The 17,784-nt window shown below is 33.5% G+C and overlaps 4 protein-coding genes and 1 pseudogene across 4 annotated transcripts; 1 reads left to right on the top strand and 4 right to left on the bottom strand.

The window, feature by feature from the left end:
- LOC104752982 lies at window positions 877–2,549 on the bottom strand (annotated as a pseudogene).
- LOC104752981 (indole glucosinolate O-methyltransferase 4-like) lies at window positions 4,154–5,981 on the bottom strand. The gene is made up of 4 exons (XM_010475245.2): window positions 5,400–5,981; window positions 4,940–5,253; window positions 4,727–4,791; window positions 4,154–4,627 (listed from the first exon to the last, which is right to left on the bottom strand). The coding sequence occupies exons 1-4, from the start codon at window positions 5,867–5,869 to the stop codon at window positions 4,328–4,330; spliced, it is 1,149 nt and encodes a 382-aa protein (XP_010473547.1). The 5' UTR covers window positions 5,870–5,981; the 3' UTR covers window positions 4,154–4,327.
- On the bottom strand, window positions 7,137–8,795 carry LOC104752980 (indole glucosinolate O-methyltransferase 4-like). The gene is made up of 4 exons (XM_010475243.2): window positions 8,290–8,795; window positions 7,886–8,196; window positions 7,734–7,798; window positions 7,137–7,632 (listed from the first exon to the last, which is right to left on the bottom strand). The coding sequence occupies exons 1-4, from the start codon at window positions 8,742–8,744 to the stop codon at window positions 7,333–7,335; spliced, it is 1,131 nt and encodes a 376-aa protein (XP_010473545.1). The 5' UTR covers window positions 8,745–8,795; the 3' UTR covers window positions 7,137–7,332.
- LOC104752978 (RHOMBOID-like protein 2) lies at window positions 12,441–14,909 on the top strand. Its single transcript, XM_010475241.2, has 4 exons — window positions 12,441–13,123; window positions 13,699–13,862; window positions 13,958–14,121; window positions 14,384–14,909. Exons 1-4 carry the CDS (start codon window positions 12,846–12,848, stop codon window positions 14,732–14,734), a joined length of 957 nt encoding a protein of 318 aa, XP_010473543.1. The 5' UTR covers window positions 12,441–12,845; the 3' UTR covers window positions 14,735–14,909.
- LOC104752979 (cytochrome P450 87A3-like) lies at window positions 14,796–17,476 on the bottom strand. Its single transcript, XM_010475242.1, has 9 exons — window positions 17,169–17,476; window positions 16,739–17,060; window positions 16,517–16,666; window positions 16,176–16,427; window positions 16,005–16,094; window positions 15,836–15,914; window positions 15,632–15,738; window positions 15,400–15,527; window positions 14,796–15,297 (listed from the first exon to the last, which is right to left on the bottom strand). The coding sequence occupies exons 1-9, from the start codon at window positions 17,366–17,368 to the stop codon at window positions 15,204–15,206; spliced, it is 1,422 nt and encodes a 473-aa protein (XP_010473544.1). The 5' UTR covers window positions 17,369–17,476; the 3' UTR covers window positions 14,796–15,203.

Below are 17,784 nucleotides of genomic sequence, written 5' to 3'. Positions count from 1 at the left end.
TTTTGTTTTGGTTTGAGGACACTTTCAGGATAACAAGCACAAACGTATTATATTGACTAGATACAATAAATCAGTCTAATGAAACTGAACTAAACTAGGGAAGAACTTGTGAATACTAGCTATGAATCAAGTGAGAGTGGCCGATTTTATCCAGCTGATTAATTACATTCAGTTTAAAGTTAAGCATACTTGTGATATAGTTTAGCTGTTGGATAATTCCAAAGCTTGAGAGCAAGATATTTCAAGAATAAGAAGATTCTAGACATAGAGAAATGGAAATAAAAAAATAGAAGTAGGAATCACAAATAAGTAAGTTTTCCAAATAAGTTTGTATAATCCTAACAGAATAAGGAGTAGCTCTTCCAACGATGGCATAGTTACATAAACTAGCTTTTCAAACGAGTTTAATATCTTTGGATTCTTATTTCTCTGCTAATAACGTTATTTTTTCTTTAAATATAATTTAACATTACATTCAAAAAAAATAAGGAAAATAAGGAGTAGCTCAGTTCTATATAAATACAAGGGTCTATCGAGAGTTGTATTATAAGATTTGAGAGACAAATTTAGTTTTCTAAATCTAATAAGAAAAGTTGTTCTTATATTTTCAAGTTTATTAGATTAGTTTTAGCACAGCAGGCAACAACACAGACACATTCAATGCACGTGTAACGAAAGCGAAATCCATATTTAATACAATCGACAAATATGAATAGTCAGTTTGGTATGAGTTAATGAATGTTCACAAACAACCACGTTAGAATGTGGTCCATGCTGTATTATTTCTATGGTTTCTAGATTTTGATTGCTTGTGAATATTTTTGATCACGTTATTTGCTTGTAGTGGCCCATATTGGTATTTTGATATCACAAATATTTATTAGCAATGTAGTTTTTATTGAAACTGTTATCATTAAATTTTCCTTTTCTGGCAATTATAGACACCAACCTATTTGTGTAGTTCGATAAGACTATACGAATAGGCATGACATATGAATTCGCAACGAATAAAACCCGAATCAAAGGCTAGAGTCTCGATCTGGGGAAGTGACCTCTCCTTACCACCTGAGCATAGTGTTAACATAACCATGTCCACAGCAAACACAATATTAGAAAAGTCGTTGATCTTTGGTTCCACCGGTGTAATCATGTCGACTAGTATCAGTTTTCCTTTTTCCGAGAGACTTGCCCAACAACTTTTTAGAATCTTTACACAATCTTCGTCGTTCCAATCGTGTAGTATCCACTGTCATTAACTTATGTAGTTAGTATATATGGTTCCAATCGTGTAGTATATATTGATATTATGTGCAATACATAGAACTTACTTTCATGAAGATGGCATCTCCTTTTGGAATTTCTTTAAACATATCTCCTGAAACATGCTCCACTCCTATAAATATATAACCCATTTTATAAGTAAATTAGGGAAAGATAAAATTTATCAAATTTTTTTAGCAATTTCAAGTACAACTTGTTGATTTTATCAGTTAATATAGTTTTGTACCTGGATAAAGAGGAGCATGGGCTAAAACCTTGGCTATGTCAAAATTGATGCCTTTGATATGAGGATACTTGGAAGTCACTAAACCTATACCGGTTCCGACTCCTCCTCCCACATCCACTAAAGTTTTAACATCTTCGAATCCCTTGTACACTTCTAGAACTCTATTCATTATCATGATGGAAGCGTCTGACATTGCCCGGTTAAAAATCTCACCGAATCGTTCGTTTGAATCAATGTATTCAAAAATTTTCATGCCGTGGGCGGAGGTAAAGGCATCCGTTCCTTCTAATATCATATCTTCGAGATGTTCCCTACGACGTAAAAATAAATTTATAATCAATTATTATTATTTTATTTTTTTTGCAAACTTATTTTATATTGACTTAGAAGGTTTATTAAAACGGGGTAATGAATGTAGTTGTTTGGCTTGTTTGTGAGTAATAAAGTAGTACGTACCAAGTCTTGAAATAGAGTTCGCTACTGGCTACCATGAAGAGAGATGCAAGAGAACCCGAGCCGCCGCCACGGTTCAAGAAAAACATGCAAACCGGTTCAGCAGCATAAACTCTCTCGGGTTTTCTGGTTTGACCGTTTTTACCAGTTTCAACCATACGGCACTTTAGGATTGAGTGACTAACAAGTAAAGCCAGCAACCTGTCCAACAAAACCGGTGCCTCCGGGTTGGTGGGTTTGGTAGGGAGACGAAGCGCAATCTCAGAAGACGAGAGCCACATGCCTTCATCTACAGCAGCGATCGTGTCGAAGACGCCAAGCTCCAAGGCTGTTTTGAAAGCCATGGGGAAGGCCATAGTGTACAAGATCTTATCCGCTTGCAAGCTCACTGTGTCTTTGTCAAATTGCTGATCTTCTTTGATTAGACCCAATTCAGAAGAAGTGGTTAAGGGGGTCTTGAAGATGGTTTGCCATTGTTGTTGTTTGTTGAAAATTTGAGGAAGATAGATAATAACAAATATATAGAGATGGTAAGATAAAGCTGAACGTTGTCTTTCACACTTGCTGCCATTTTATAGGGAGAAGCCTGGAAAGCTGTGCCTGTGTGCTGTGTTCACAATATTATATTATATATGCCTAAATTATACCAGATATTTTAGCCAAAAAAAACAAGATTATGCCTACATATTTATTTGCATGCGGATTAACGAAAGCATAACCTAATTTTTCTTAAAAACTAAACTAATCTCTTTAGTTTTTTTTGCATTGATTAATATCCAAACATGTTACGAGCCCAAAAAAAAAAAAATCGATTTTGTATGGTTTGTCTTTTTTTTTTCCTAGTAACTGTAATAGTAGTAAATAACCGTCAAATTACGTAACTAATAAAAGAAAGGTAAACTGAGATGAGTGGTTTACTCCAAAAAATAATAATAATAATAATAAAATTAAATGGCACTAAATCAACAATTCCTAAGGCTATTCGTGCATATTCTTGATAAACCCTCTCAGGCACTCAGGCACTCAGGCTAATGTTATTAAAATAACACTAAAATAATTATTTCGTCAACTTAATTTAATCGATTAAAACTGTTATAAGAAATAAAGTATGGATGTTAAAAATCTTTAACGAAAACATCAAATTTATTAATGATCATATGATTTATGCTCTGTATTATAAAAAAACATAAAAATTATATTTAATATTTGTAGCATATCTCAAGTCAAAGCGCAATATTATACCATCATGAAAGAGAAAGACAATGACAAATTAGAGCATTTTAGTCCAAAATTTTTGGAAAAGCGGCAAATATAAAACATATCAAATTTCTATAAAATATCTCCTAAAATAATAATGCAAATACAACAAAGGAATAAAAAAACTATAGTATCAAACAAATAAAAATTCTCTAGTTTTCTAAAACAATTAGTATAATGGATCATTATCCGATAAGAATATGTACTATAGTATAAAATAATTAGTATAATGGATCAAATTTCTATAAAATATCTCCCAAATAATGATGCAAATACAACAAAGAATAAAAAAAACTATAGTATCAAACAAATAAAAATTCTCTAGTCTTCTAAAATAATTAGTATAATGGATCATTATCGGATAAGAATATGTACTAATGTGTGCTCTCCATATTTGATTTTTCCCACTATCACTCATCAATTTGTTTATTTGATAACATACATACAAAATATATATGTTAAATTCAAAAAAAAATATAAAATTGCAATATTAAAAGTAAATATTGTTTTAAACAAAGTAATTTTTAAAATAAATACAAGGATAATTATTATTACAATAATATGATTTTCGGAGAAAAAGCCAACCCATGCTACAACACGATCGATATCTAATTCAGTTTTATGTGATATGGTTTAGCAGCAGGCAATAACTTTAGAAACACATACACATTCAATGCACATGTTAGTTGTGACATGTACATACGAAAGCGAAATCAATATTTAATACAAAACAAAAAAAATGAATGTTCAACAAACAACCACGTTAGACTGTCATATATAGTAGTGGTTCATGCTGTACTATTTCTATGTTTTCAAGATTTTGATTGCTGGCCCTTTATTTTTTGTGTAACTTGCAGTGCCTATTTATATGCCATTTAAATTGCGATTTCTTTTAAAAAAATTGGAGAGATTGAACAGATTTATTCAGATGGCTATTATTATATAAATTACACACAAGGGGAAAAAACCATTATAAACGTAAAAACCCCGTGAATATGTGAAATACAAGGTAAAATAGTTTATTTTGATAAAACAAGGTATATATGGAGTTTATATAGAGTCTCTATGTTGACAAGACTAATCTTATTTTTCGTTGGTATATTCTGGAACCTATTTGTGTAATTCGATAACACTATACGAATAGGCATGACATATGATTTCACATCGAATAAAACCCGAACCAAAGGCTAGAGTCTCGATCTGGGGAAATGACCTCTCCTTACCACCTGAGCATAGTGTTAACATATACATGTCCATACCAAATACAATTTTAGAATAAGTGTCGTTGATCTTTGGTTCCACCGGCGTAAGCATCTCGACTAGTATCACTTTTCCTTTTTCTGGAAGACTTGTCCAACAGTTTCTTAGAATCGTTAGGCAATCTTCGTCGTTCCAGTCATGTAGTATCCACTGCCATTAATTTATGTAGTTAGTATATTGTTGACAATGGGATCATATATATATCTTTGGCTTTTCCATAAAAAAGAAGTGGTTATATTATGAACTTACTTTCATGACGATGGCATCTCCTTTTGGAATTTCTTTAAACATATCTCCTGAAACATGCTCCACTCCTATATATAAAACAGTTTAAGTAAATCTGAGAAAGATAAATTATATTATTTATTTTGTAAAAAATTAAAATATAATGGTTATCTCAGAACTAGCAATTTCAAGTACAATTTGTTGACTTTATGAGTTCGTATATAATATATAGTGTACCTGGATAAATTAGAGGAGCTTCGGTTATAACCTTGGCTACGTCAAAATTGATGCCCTTAATATGTGGATACTTGGAAGTCACTGAACCTATGACGTGTCCAAATCCTCCTCCAACATCCACTAAAGTGTTTACATCGTGGAATCCCTTGTACACTTCTAGAACTCTATTGATGGTCAGCGTGGAAACTTCTGACATTGCCCGGTTAAACATCTCACCGAATCGTTGGTTTGAACCAATGTATTCAAAGAGTCCAATGCCATGAGCAGAGGTGAATGCATCCGTTCCTTCTAATATCATATCTTTGAGATTTGTCCTACAAAATAAAAACAAAAAAAAATTGATTTTTTGCAAACTGGTTTTACTGGTTCATTAAAACGGGGTAATGAAAAGGTTAATGCAATTTACTTATAATCAAGTAGTTATTTGGCTTGTTTGTGAATAATGAAGTATAGTACGTACCAAGTTTTGAAATAGACTTCGCTTAGGCCTACCGTGAACAGAGTCGCAAGAGAACCCGAGCCGCCGCCACGGTTCAAGAAAAACATGCAAACCGGTTCAGCGGCATAAACTCTCTCGGTTTTTCCGGTTTGGCCGTTTACTCCCGTCTCAACCATACGGTGCTTTAAGATGGAGTGGCTAACAAGTAAAGCCAGCATCCGGTCCAACAAAACCGGTGCCTGCGGGTTGGTGGGTTTGGTTGGGAGACGAAGCGCAATCTCAGAAGACGAGAGCCACACGCCTTCATCTGCAGCAGCAATTGTGTCGATGACGCCAAGCTCCAAGGCGGCTTTGAAAATCATGGGGAAGGCCACAGTGTACAAGATCTTCTCCGCTTTCAAGCTCACGGTTTCTTCGTCAAATTGTTGTTCTTCTTTGATTAGACCCGGTTTAAGGGAAGTGGTTAAGGGATCTTGAAGATGGTTTGCCATTGTTGAAAAATTGAGAAAGATAGGTAGCAATGCTGCAAAGATATAGAGATAGTAAGAGAAAGCTGAACGTTGTCGTTCACTCTTGCTGTCATGTTATAGGAGAAGCCTCGAAGCTGTCTGTGTCCACACTCCACAAGATTATGCTGAGATATTTGTTTGCATGCGGATTAATAAAAGCATGCATAACCTAAATTTGTCTAAGAAAATTAAATTAATGTCTAGATTTTGTTTCCATTGACTAATATCCAATAATTATGTCGTCAAAGACGTACGCTAACATATGTTAGTTACAAAAATGAAATGAGAAATTTCCTCGAATATAACTAAAAATCATTTATTTAGCCTCGAACATGCTGAACAAGTCTTACAGCACATATTATATCATAATTTAACAAAAAAAATATTCTCATGTATTTATTTTTGAATAAGAATCGTTATTTTACAATTCTTAGTTTGCAATATAAGAATAGTGTCCCAAACATTTTTAACGAACCCAAAAAATCATAATCGTTTTGTATGGATGTTCTGTTTTTTTTTTTTTGGTTCACAGAAGGCCGTGTAACTCTGTTTTTTGCAAAGTAATAAATGAAAAGAACGAACAAGGCTTATTTTTTTTGTATTCGTCAAACAAAAATAATATAACTAAAACTCGTGGAATTATAATTTTCAATAGAAAAAGGCGTCGAATTATAATTTTCAACAGAAAAAATAGTAGTGGAATTATACTTTTCAATAGAAAAAAAGTCGTGGAATTATAATTTTCTACCGAGGTGTGCATGACTGAAGAGAAAGACAATGACATTCCAGAATTGTCGTGGTAGAAAATTCAGTTGATGCGTCATTTTTAATAAGAATGGGGAGGATGTGCTGAAGAGCTCTTTACCTGTTCCTCATTGTTCTATTGCAATAACACAGAAATTAAAAAAGTATGGGTATAAAACTCTAGGAATGTGGTTATATGATGGAAATAATTAACAGATATAAGCTTTTGCTAGCGAGCACTGGGGCTCGAATAGAGAGGGAAAAAGAGTTAAGATTTTATCAAAATAACTAAACGTTATAAATCGCAAGTGCAAAATCATTTGGGATCATAGTGAATATAGAGTGAGGCTTGGTTTACAAGAAATGATTTAATTAATGGGTAGGGGTAAAACCCTCAAAGGCTTCCCATTTATATTTCTACCACATAATGTTTTTGTAAGCTGTTTAATTTAGTTACATGCGTAATCGTAGCGACCTAATTTAATTTTGGAGAAGTGTCCTAATTACTCATTGATATTCATTACACTCATATAAATGATGAATCCACTTGGTAGAAACCTAATTACATGGGCTATAGTCTATAGATGGGCTTGTAGACAAGAATTACATGAGCTTGTCATCATGTGTGCTTTAAAAATATATGTAGTGTCCACATTGAGGAGACTAGCTAGTCTTATTTTTACTTGGTAAAAACATCGTATCTATTTGTGTAATTCGATAACATAGTACGAATAGGCAAGACATATGACTTCACAACGAAGGAAACCTGACTGAAAGGCTAAACTCTCGAATTGCGGAAGAGACCTCTCCTTACCACCTGAGCAATGTGTTAACATCACGATGTCCACGGCTAACACAACGTTAGAATAAGAGTCGTTGCTCTTTGGTGTTTTTGGGGTAATCATCTCAACTATTATCACTTTTCCTTTCTTGGGAAGACTTCTCCAGCAATTTTTCAGAATCTTTACACAGTCTTCATCATTCCAATCATGTAGTATCCACTGAATTTAATTTATATGTCCATTTTATTTTATTGTTAGTACATATATGGTTGGCAATATTATATATATATGAATGATTATATATATATAGAGGAACTTACTTTCATGAAGATGGCATCTCCTTTTGGAATTTCTGTAAACATATCTCCTGAGACATTCTCCACTCCTATTATAACAATTTAAAGAGATATAGTTATCAAAACGTACGAGCACTTCAAAATACAACTTGTACTTTTTTCAGCTAGTGGTATGCCTGGATAAAGAGGAGCATGAACTAAAGCCGAGGCTAGATCGAAATTGATGCCTTTAATATGAGGATACTTGGAAGTGACTAGACTCATGTTGGTTCCATTTCCTCCTCCCACGTCCACCAAAGTATTCACATCTTCAAATCCTCTGTAAACTTCTAAAACCTTCTTCACGATCATTATGGAAGCTTCCGACATTCCCTGGTTAAACATCTCAGAGAACCGTTCGTTGGAACCTATGTATTCGAAAACTTTCATGCCATGAGCAGAGCTGAATGCATCTTTTCCTTCTAATATCAAATCCTTGAGATGTGTCCTGTAAAAAAAATAATTAATCCATTTTTCATTAATGATACTATGAATAGTATAACATTTTGTTGTTCACCGGTTCATTTAGTAATATTCGTACATGGTTTTAAAACAGAGTTCGCTTTGGAGCAACATGAACAGAGGGGCGAAAGAACCGGAGCCATCTCCCTGGTTCAAGAAAAACTTGCAAACCGGTTCAGCTGCATAGACCCTCTCCATCTTTTCACTTCTACCATTCTCTCCGGTTTCCACCATACGGTACTTCAAGATTGCATGGCTCGCTAATAAAACCAGCATCCGGTCCAGCAATACCGGTGCCTCCGGATTGGTGGGCTTGGTTGGGAGACCGAGCGTGATCTCGGAAGAAGAGAGCCACACACCATCATCTACGGAAGCAATCATGTCAATGACGCCAAGCTCCAAAGCGGCTTTGAAAACCATGGCGAATGGCATGATGTATAAGATCGTCTCCGCTTGCAAGCTCACTTCGTCAAATTGTTGTGTTTCTTTGGTTAAACAAGTGGTTAACTGATCTTGAAGATGGCCGTTTGCCATATTGTTTTTTTTGCTGGTGGAAAACTTGAAAAAGGTAGATCACAAAGGTATTAGATGGTAATTAGATAAAGTTGGTTTCCATTTGTTTCGTGAGGATGTAATATATAGATTTTAGAATTTTTCATCTTGTTTAGACTTAGTTGGTGTTTACGACTTTTGACGGGTTGCTGTGATTTCGTCCACACTCCACACTCCACACTCCACACTCCACACTCAACAACTAAAAAATACATTCAGTAATGTATGGAAAGGTAAGGTACGGAATTGAAACCAATATTAATGAAGCATGACTAGTAAGTGTGGTATGTGTTGATGAATGTTTGACTAACAGGTAACAACCTGGTTCAAACAACAAGAGAAACTTTAGCTTAGGTAACGTTCACTTATCTCTAGTGACGAACCGGTTGCCGGTTTATATCTAAACTGATTTGTTGCCGGTTTGTGGATAAACCGTTCTCATTAATTTTTGAGATATTTGGCAAAATGATACATTTTTCAAACATAATTAGGAAACACATACATTCACTATTTACAATTGGGAAAAAACACATTCACCACTGTTCAACTATTTCCACGTCCATTTTTGTCATTAAAGATTCTACTTAATTACATTACATGCCATTGTTTTCCATTTTCTTCTATTTTCTTGATTTTTCAAATAAATTAATAAAAATTTTATTTTAGGATTCTATATTTTTCTTTACAATTTGGTATGAATTTTAATTAACAGTTTTTAAATAAATTATATAAATATTTTGTATCCGTACACATTTTTAAGTGTACAGATGTCTATACACCTTATTAAGTGTATAGATGTCTGTACACATTAATAATGTGTACAGATGTAATTTTTACAAAACCATTGGGGTACATGCAAATAAGCCAATTGGGTTTCAGAGGTCTGTACCCTAAGAATTAAACAAATTACATCTGTACACTTAATAATATGTACATGCATCTGTACACTTAATAATGTGTACATGCATCCGTACATTTAATAATGTGTACATGCATCCGTAATGTGTACAAAATACAAAATTTGTAAACAAATATTTAACATTATCAAATAAAATCATCAAACAAAATACATATCAAATTATAAAGAAAAAACATATATTTTTATATATCTAAAAATTTTTAGATAACAAATTTTAATTAGCTAATATTTATGTTTCTAGATTGTGTAGAATATAATAAAGAAGAAAAAAAAATCTTAAGGCCCACAGAATCTCTCTCCTCCTTCCCACTCTCCATCTATCTCTATTCTTTCTTCCTCGTAACTTTCGACCATGCCCTTTATGTAATCTTCTCCCAATCACAATGTCCCACCCAATTTTCTATCTCTTCCTACTTCTATCTCACACCACCCTATTTTTCCAATTTTAAATAGTGAATATATGTTTTTCATAATTAAGTTTTAGAAATATACTAAAATGCTAACAAACCCTTAATTTTTGCTGTTTGATAGATAATTCTGACAGACCTTGGAACTGTTTAAACATAAACCGGTTGCTTGTCAATGTTTTTCTAATTGTGTTATTTGGAAAAATAGACACTTTTCAAAACATAATTGTAAAATTAGTACAATCACTATTTACAATTAGCAAATTCCACATTTTTTACTGTTTTCTACTGTTCACATGACCTTTCAACCCTCATCAACATTTTATATTTACAACAACGTCATTGAGTCGGTGATTTTTTTTTAATATATGCTCCCTACAATCTTAAAAACAAAATGCTGGGTAATTAAAATTGATTTTTGAAAATTTTAAAAATGTATAAAAATCTCTGTTTTTTTTCTTTATAATTTGATATATTTTTTGTTTGATAATTTTATTTGATAACTTTAAATATTTTTTACAAATTTTGTATCCGTACACATTAATAAGTATACAAATGTATGTACACATTATTAAGTGTACAGATGTCCGTACACATTATTAGTGTATAGATGTAATTTGTGTAATTTGTTTAATTCTTAGGGTTTAAGATATTTGTATCACAATGGTTTTGTTCAAATTACATATGTACACTTAATATTGTGTGTTTGTAAACTTAATAAAGTGTATAGACATTTGTACACTAAATAAAGTGTAGAGATACATAAGATGTATATATATATATATATAAATTATGAAATAAAATTCTTATCAAATTATAAAGAAAAAATATAGATTTTTTTTTGTATCTAAAAAGAAATTTCTAAAAAAAATTATATTAACAATTATTTGAATAATTATGATTGAAAGAAATAAAAAACTTTATTTCACACCCACACACATACTCCTTTTGGTAATCTTCTCATCTAAACCTATGTCCCACAATCTCTCCTATCTCACACATTCTCTATTATACAACACCTAGTTTTTCAATTTTGAATAGTAAATGTATTAGTTTGCCAATTAAGTTTCCAAAATGTACTAGTATGCAAACAAACCCTTTCTAATTTATCATTGAAGCTTAATTCAGTAATCTTCCTAACCAATTTGGTATTTTTATATCAAACAAGCTAATATCTCGTCCCATGAAAAATTATTAAACCATCTTTGCTAGATCAAAATCCTTTTCTTTCATTTATGCCAAGTCATGGTTTTTTTCTTTGATTATATTATATTTGGTCTAGCAAAGATGGTTTGCCGTCGTTTGTTGTTGACAAAAGTTGATAGCAAACATGTGGATAATTTCATGTTTACTGTAAAAATTATTTCATGAGAAGCCTTGAAATTAAGATTGTGACTTACTGATCCGTAGAGAAATATTAGTATTAAAGAAGAAAAAACAGAAGATAGTAAAATACAAAAGGTGAATCAAATAAATGGTAGTATTAATAGTAACGATCAAACCAAAATCTATGAAACCAAATGCAAAAACATGAGTTTTCCTAGTTAAAAGTAAAAATTGATTGTATAATTTGATGTCATATTATTAGTTTGGCTCAAAAATCTTGGCCACGAAATTGTAGATTTCCTTCTATATACACTTGTTACTTTAAAAAGAGCTTTGTGGTGTTGGATGATGGATTATTAATGTCAATGGTGTGTATCCCTAATCAAGTTGAAACCGCGTGGACCTTAATTTCTTGGATTGTAATTTGAAAATATCTATATATGGTCCTACTTTAAAATGCATGGACGCAACACACATGCCTGATTATTAATTTTTTTTTTCTTCTAATGAGAGATGTCACAAAACCAAAGTGCACATGAATTTGTACAAGATATCTACTACATGGGGATCCCAATACATATCGTCGTTTTATTCAGGACAACATGTTTATGATATTGATCGTTATTGAATACTCATATAATTGTCCTAAATTAAATAGTCTAGAATAAGTTATGCTTATCGAAAGAATGACGTATGGCTGATATAATAATAAAAACTTACAAAGAGACTAGACAAAATTTCTTATGAGTATTTTACTAATTCACAGATCTACAACACGCGTTTACGTTTCTTGAACAAAATTTGTTAAAATCATTAAAAATTGTATTTAAGCAAAATAATTAGGTATATTAAATGTTCAAATTAAATAACATGAGGTATTTTTTAGAAATTTTCCCAGTCAAAAATAATAATAGAACCCTTCGAAATTTCAGAATTGTATACAGTATTATATAGTACAATCGCAGGTGTTGAGTTGTTTTATACTCAAAATAGAAACTTGCAAAACCTAAGGAGAGGGAGGAGCTGGCACCACCGCCTAACTCGCCATTGACACACCACCAAAGCTCTGTTTTAATTACTTTATTTTCTCTACACACATCGATAAAGATAGATAGATACACACAGACCTAATAAAGTCTTTTTAATTGCACTCACCTTTTTAACATAAATTCAATGGTTCAAAAATCGTATTAAAAAAAAAAAACGTTTTTGTTTGTGTGTTTCTTTAAAGGTTACAACTTTAACCCTAATTACTGATACTCTGTCTCAATCTTCTTCTTCTTCTTCCTTCTAATTCATCTTCGTGCTCTCTTTCTTCTAAGCTACTTCTCCTGAATTCCGTATTTGATCCGTTTAATCCAAGTTTCGGATTTTTATATAACAAACGAGCTAGCTCTTGAGATTTTGTGATAAAGAGAAACAGAGTAAATAATGGCGAACAGAGATGTTGAGAGAGGAGGGAAGAGAAACAGAGGAGCTAATAACAACAACTATTTCTACGATGAGTCTTCCGGCGAAACTCATTGGACTTCGTGGTTGATTCCGGCTATTGTAGTGGCGAATCTCGCCGTCTTCGTCGCTGTGATGTTTGTTAATGATTGTCCTAAGAAAATCACAGGAGCTAACAAAGAGTGTGTTGCGAGATTCCTCGGTAGATTCTCGTTTCAGCCACTTAAAGAGAATCCTCTCTTTGGTCCTTCTTCTTCAACGTAAGTTTACTTTTAAAAAGCTCCAGATTCAAGTTTTTATCTTCTGGGTATCTCAAAAGTCTCAATTTTTTTTTTGTTTTCTAATTCGCAATTTGGTTTGATCTCTCTAATTGAGCTCAAAGTTTTCATTTTTATTCAGTAATATTGTGGTTGAAGCTTGAGATTCTTGAATTCGTGAATCTGATTGACTAGCAAAACAAGTTTGATCTTTCTGGACCTTAAAAGTCTCAATCTTTTTGTATTTAAATTTGCAATTGAGTTTGATCTCTAGCGTCTGTAGTGGCTTGGACAATGAGCTCCAGCTTGTGGGGTTTCTCAAAGTTTCCATTTTTTCATTTAGTACTTATACATCTAGCCTGGCTAGAATTTGTCGGTTCATACGTATCCCAATTGAAGACTTCTCTTTTCTAGAATTGGACTAAGCAACTTATGGATCCAATTGAAGTTGTTTAGGTTTCATTGTCAAAATGTTCTGTGAATGTCTCTTGTGATGGTTAATTTGTGGTTCCTTGTTTTACTTTTTGTTCTTGTTTGCTTGGTGTTTGATTTAGTTTTTCTCTTGATCCTTGTTTTAGATTGGAGAAAATGGGAGCATTGGAATGGAGGAAAGTAGTACATGAACATCAAGGATGGAGACTTCTCACTTGTATGTGGCTTCACGCTGGCATCATTCATCTTCTTACCAATATGTTGAGTTTGATCTTCATTGGTATCCGCCTTGAGCAGCAGTTTGGCTTCAGTAAGTCTTTTTGCCTTTGCCTTTCCCATGAAAGTTATAGATCAATTTTTTCATCATCAACTGATACATTTTATCTTTATCACGGCCGTGTGTAGTAAGAGTTGGGCTTATCTACTTAGTATCGGGTCTCGGTGGAAGCATACTTTCATCGCTTTTCCTTCAAGAAAGTATCTCTGTTGGTGCCTCGGGTGCTCTCTTTGGACTTCTTGGAGCAATGTTATCTGAACTTCTCACCAATTGGACTATCTATGCCAACAAGGTACTTATGTCCTTTCCACTAAACCAGCCTTAACCGAAACTTTGACATATCTGAAACTGAAACCATATGAAATTCATTTTTTATTCATTTGAAGCAGTTTTGGGTTCTTTTGATTTGGTTCATTTTTTATTCATCTGAAGCTTTTGATTTGGTTCTTCAGATTCTAATCTAAACACATTTTTGCTCAGTTTTGGTTTTGGTCTTAGCATATAGGTTCAGGTTTGGTTTATATATACCCTCTCTTAACAGTATTTATTTGCAGGCAGCTGCTCTGGTCACTCTTCTGTTCATCATTGCAATCAACTTAGCACTAGGAATGCTTCCTCGGGTCGACAATTTCGCACACATCGGAGGGTTTTTAACCGGATTCTGCCTCGGGTTTGTCCTCCTTGTCCGACCACAGTACGGTTGGGAAGCTTCCCGCACCAACTCTACGCGAAACAAACGCAAGTATAGCATGTACCAGTACGTGCTGTTCATAGTTGCAGCGGTTGTACTTGTGGTTGGGTTAACTGTTGGATTAGTGATGCTGTTCAAAGGAGAGAATGGGAACAAACATTGCAAATGGTGTCATTACCTCAGCTGTTTCCCAACTTCTAAATGGACATGCTAATCACCATCATCATCGCCATCATCATAATCATATACAGTATAAGCTTTTATATGTGATCTTGTTAACATTTAATATCTTTGATCTCTCTAGTCTTTGATTACTTTATATCTGTACATTACAAAATTCGTCTTGTGTAAAAAAAAAGGGATAGAAACAAAAGAGTGTATTTTTATTACATTTGAAAACCATAAAAGAGTGTATTTTTATTACATTTGAAAACCATACTTCTCAAAACTGTCTTAAGTACATAATTTGTATTATTGGATTAAAGGCATTTTATCTCAACCAATGTTTCATTATAGAATTTTTTTTTTTTTTCATTATAGAAATTGATTTGCTAAAGTTCACAGGGAAAACATGAGCTTAAATTGGAAATAAATTCCTTTAATTTGGTCAATAGTACACACATTTTGTATTATGCATCTTAGGTCTTGTAGATTGTTCCTCCTTTGCTTCAATCTAACTTTCTCTAGACCTCTTTCTTCTTGAGTTTCACATGATAACCATTTGGAAATTGCAATCCAGGACTTCGACGTACGTTTCCTCCACTGATCTCCTCCCATCTGATGGAAATCCAAGAAACAAAATTGCAAATATTAGTAACCATAATTATCTCTTTAAATCAACAAAAAAAAAAAAGAAACAGAAGAGCAGCCTTATTGAACCTGTATTTTGTGACCAAGCTATGAAGGAAAACTGCCATTTGGAGTTTGCTAAAGTCAGTTCCGATACAGAATCTCATTCCACCACCAAATGCCATGAATGTCTTTGATGCATTTGTATATTTTGATCCCTGTAATATTTCACCAGTTTGATTTAGTTTTGTTTTGAAAACCTTTTCAGGTTACTTAGAGTACAAGTCATATATATGTATGTAGAAGATTTTGGTGAACTCACTTCCCATCTAGATGGATTGAAGACAAGTGGATCTTCATAGATTTCTGGATTCAAATGTATAGCTGGAGGACATACCATCACTGTCCAACCAGCTGGAATAAGATAACCTGCAACCATTTTGACAAAGTGATTAATTTGGATATAGTCATATAGGGCAACTGATATCAATCCAACTATTTTGTGTTGTTGCTTTGTTGATCGTACCTTCATATTGGGTATCTACCAAGGCTTTTCTGAAGATTGCAGGGGCTAAATTCGCTAGTCTCGCTGTTTCGTTTATGCACTGCATTATTAAGGTATAACATTTAGTTAGATAAGGATACGTATTATAATCTACCTACCTTAGAGGAGATTGACACAATTAGTAATCTACCTGAAATGTGTATGTCATTGATTTATATTCTTTCCAAGTAAGTCCAGAGTCAGCATCTTCACGGTTTCTCAGAATTGCCTCATGCTCTTCCTGTTTGAGATTAATAGTTTTTTAACTTTTGGTATAATTACATCAGCTTATTTAGAGAAATGTGTTTTTCATTTTACTGACCGTTAGACGTTTTAGAATTGAAGGGTCGTCTGAGAGGAACTTGATGGCTAAAGTTAATGAAAAAGATGTTGTCTCGAAGCTGGCAAAAACCAACACAAACATCAAGTCTAGTGCAATTTCTTCTGTCAGAGGTGTCCCTTCTTTATTAAGCTCTTCAATGACATAATCAAAGAAATCACTTGGATTCTCCCTTGGCTTCTCATATCTCTCCTGAAGCATATCCCTCAACATTTTCATTGCCCTTTCCCTACCCTGAACCAGTCACCAATTTTTAAGCTTGGGTACTATGAATTGCTTTACAATAAAAAGACACACCATGAATTGTGGCTAAGTATAATAACCTTTAGGCACTTGTGATAAGCTGTCCCCGGGATGTTGATAGGGAAGGAGATCAAACCATCAATGAACGCAGCAAAGCATTCCTTTAGATTCTCTGAGGAATTTCCTGGACTATGGCCCATCAACTTTTTCGTGGTGCGATCCAGTATCAACTAACAGAAAAGAAACTTAATTAGGAAAGTTCGATACAGAGAAAAGTGGAAATTATGTTACTTGGAACTTACGCTTGCCGTTGAATCTTTCAGCTCAATTGAATTTTGAGTTGACCAGAGCTCTAACTTCTTACAAACATTTTGCTCAATTTCAGGAAGCATCTTCTTGCGACTTTCATGGCCAAAGAGACTCAAGATCATGTGCTTGAGGTACTTATATAGGAACCCATGTAATGTTGCCAGATTCTGCTTTCCAAAGATTTCAGTGAAAGTGTCAGGATACCAATTCTTGAAACATTGACCTTCTTGGTTGAGCACAAAATAACTAAAATCAGGGTCTGTTGCTACAATAACTGGTATCCCCACAAGACTGGTCTCGAATATTGGCCCGTACCTGCATGCAAGCCACGAAATGTGTAAGGATTTCACTTCAGTTTTCATAGATATATATTTAGAAATACAAAAGTATACAACTCTGCAAGAAAGAAGTAAATATACTCACTTTACAACCCTCTCTTTGATAAAAGGTTGGATGTCTGAATTTGTGTAAGGTTTGAAGAAAGAAATCGTTTCACCAAGAAGGGGTATGCCCATAGAACCTGGTGGAAGCTTCCCTCTGCATTTGGGGTTCCTCCATTTGTAAACCCAAGTTGTGACCCTTGTCACAAGTAGAGAAACCAAAATGCAAAATGCCCACAACATATCACTCTTAAGAGAATTGAAATATTGTATGTTGCTGATTTGCTGCTTTCTAAGTATGGAATATTTTTCTTATTTTTTTTATTAAATAGGACTAACTATGAAAATATCTTTAAATAGAAGATACGCTAAATTGTTGCATGTTACGACAACCTTATGATGACTCCTTATATAGAGACTAAAGAGGCAAGTCCTTACCACGGGGGCTTTGAATTTTATTTTTTGGTCAAACACACGTTAACTAAAAATATCACACCATAATTGGTAATGGTAGCCCAAATAGGGAAAGAGTTAACAAATGCAATTTCAAAAAATAATAACCAAGATGCCTATTACAAACTTTAATTTGAGTTATAATCCAATTCTAAGAGATTTGTATTTGTTGATCCTACGGTCATACCCAAAGGTTCAGACCGGAT

This window comes from Camelina sativa, chromosome 16 (genome assembly GCF_000633955.1).
Source record: "Camelina sativa cultivar DH55 chromosome 16, Cs, whole genome shotgun sequence".
Taxonomy (NCBI): domain Eukaryota; kingdom Viridiplantae; phylum Streptophyta; class Magnoliopsida; order Brassicales; family Brassicaceae; genus Camelina; species Camelina sativa.
Note: the sequence above shows the minus strand (reverse complement) of the source record. Positions and strands in the feature narration are given on the sequence as shown.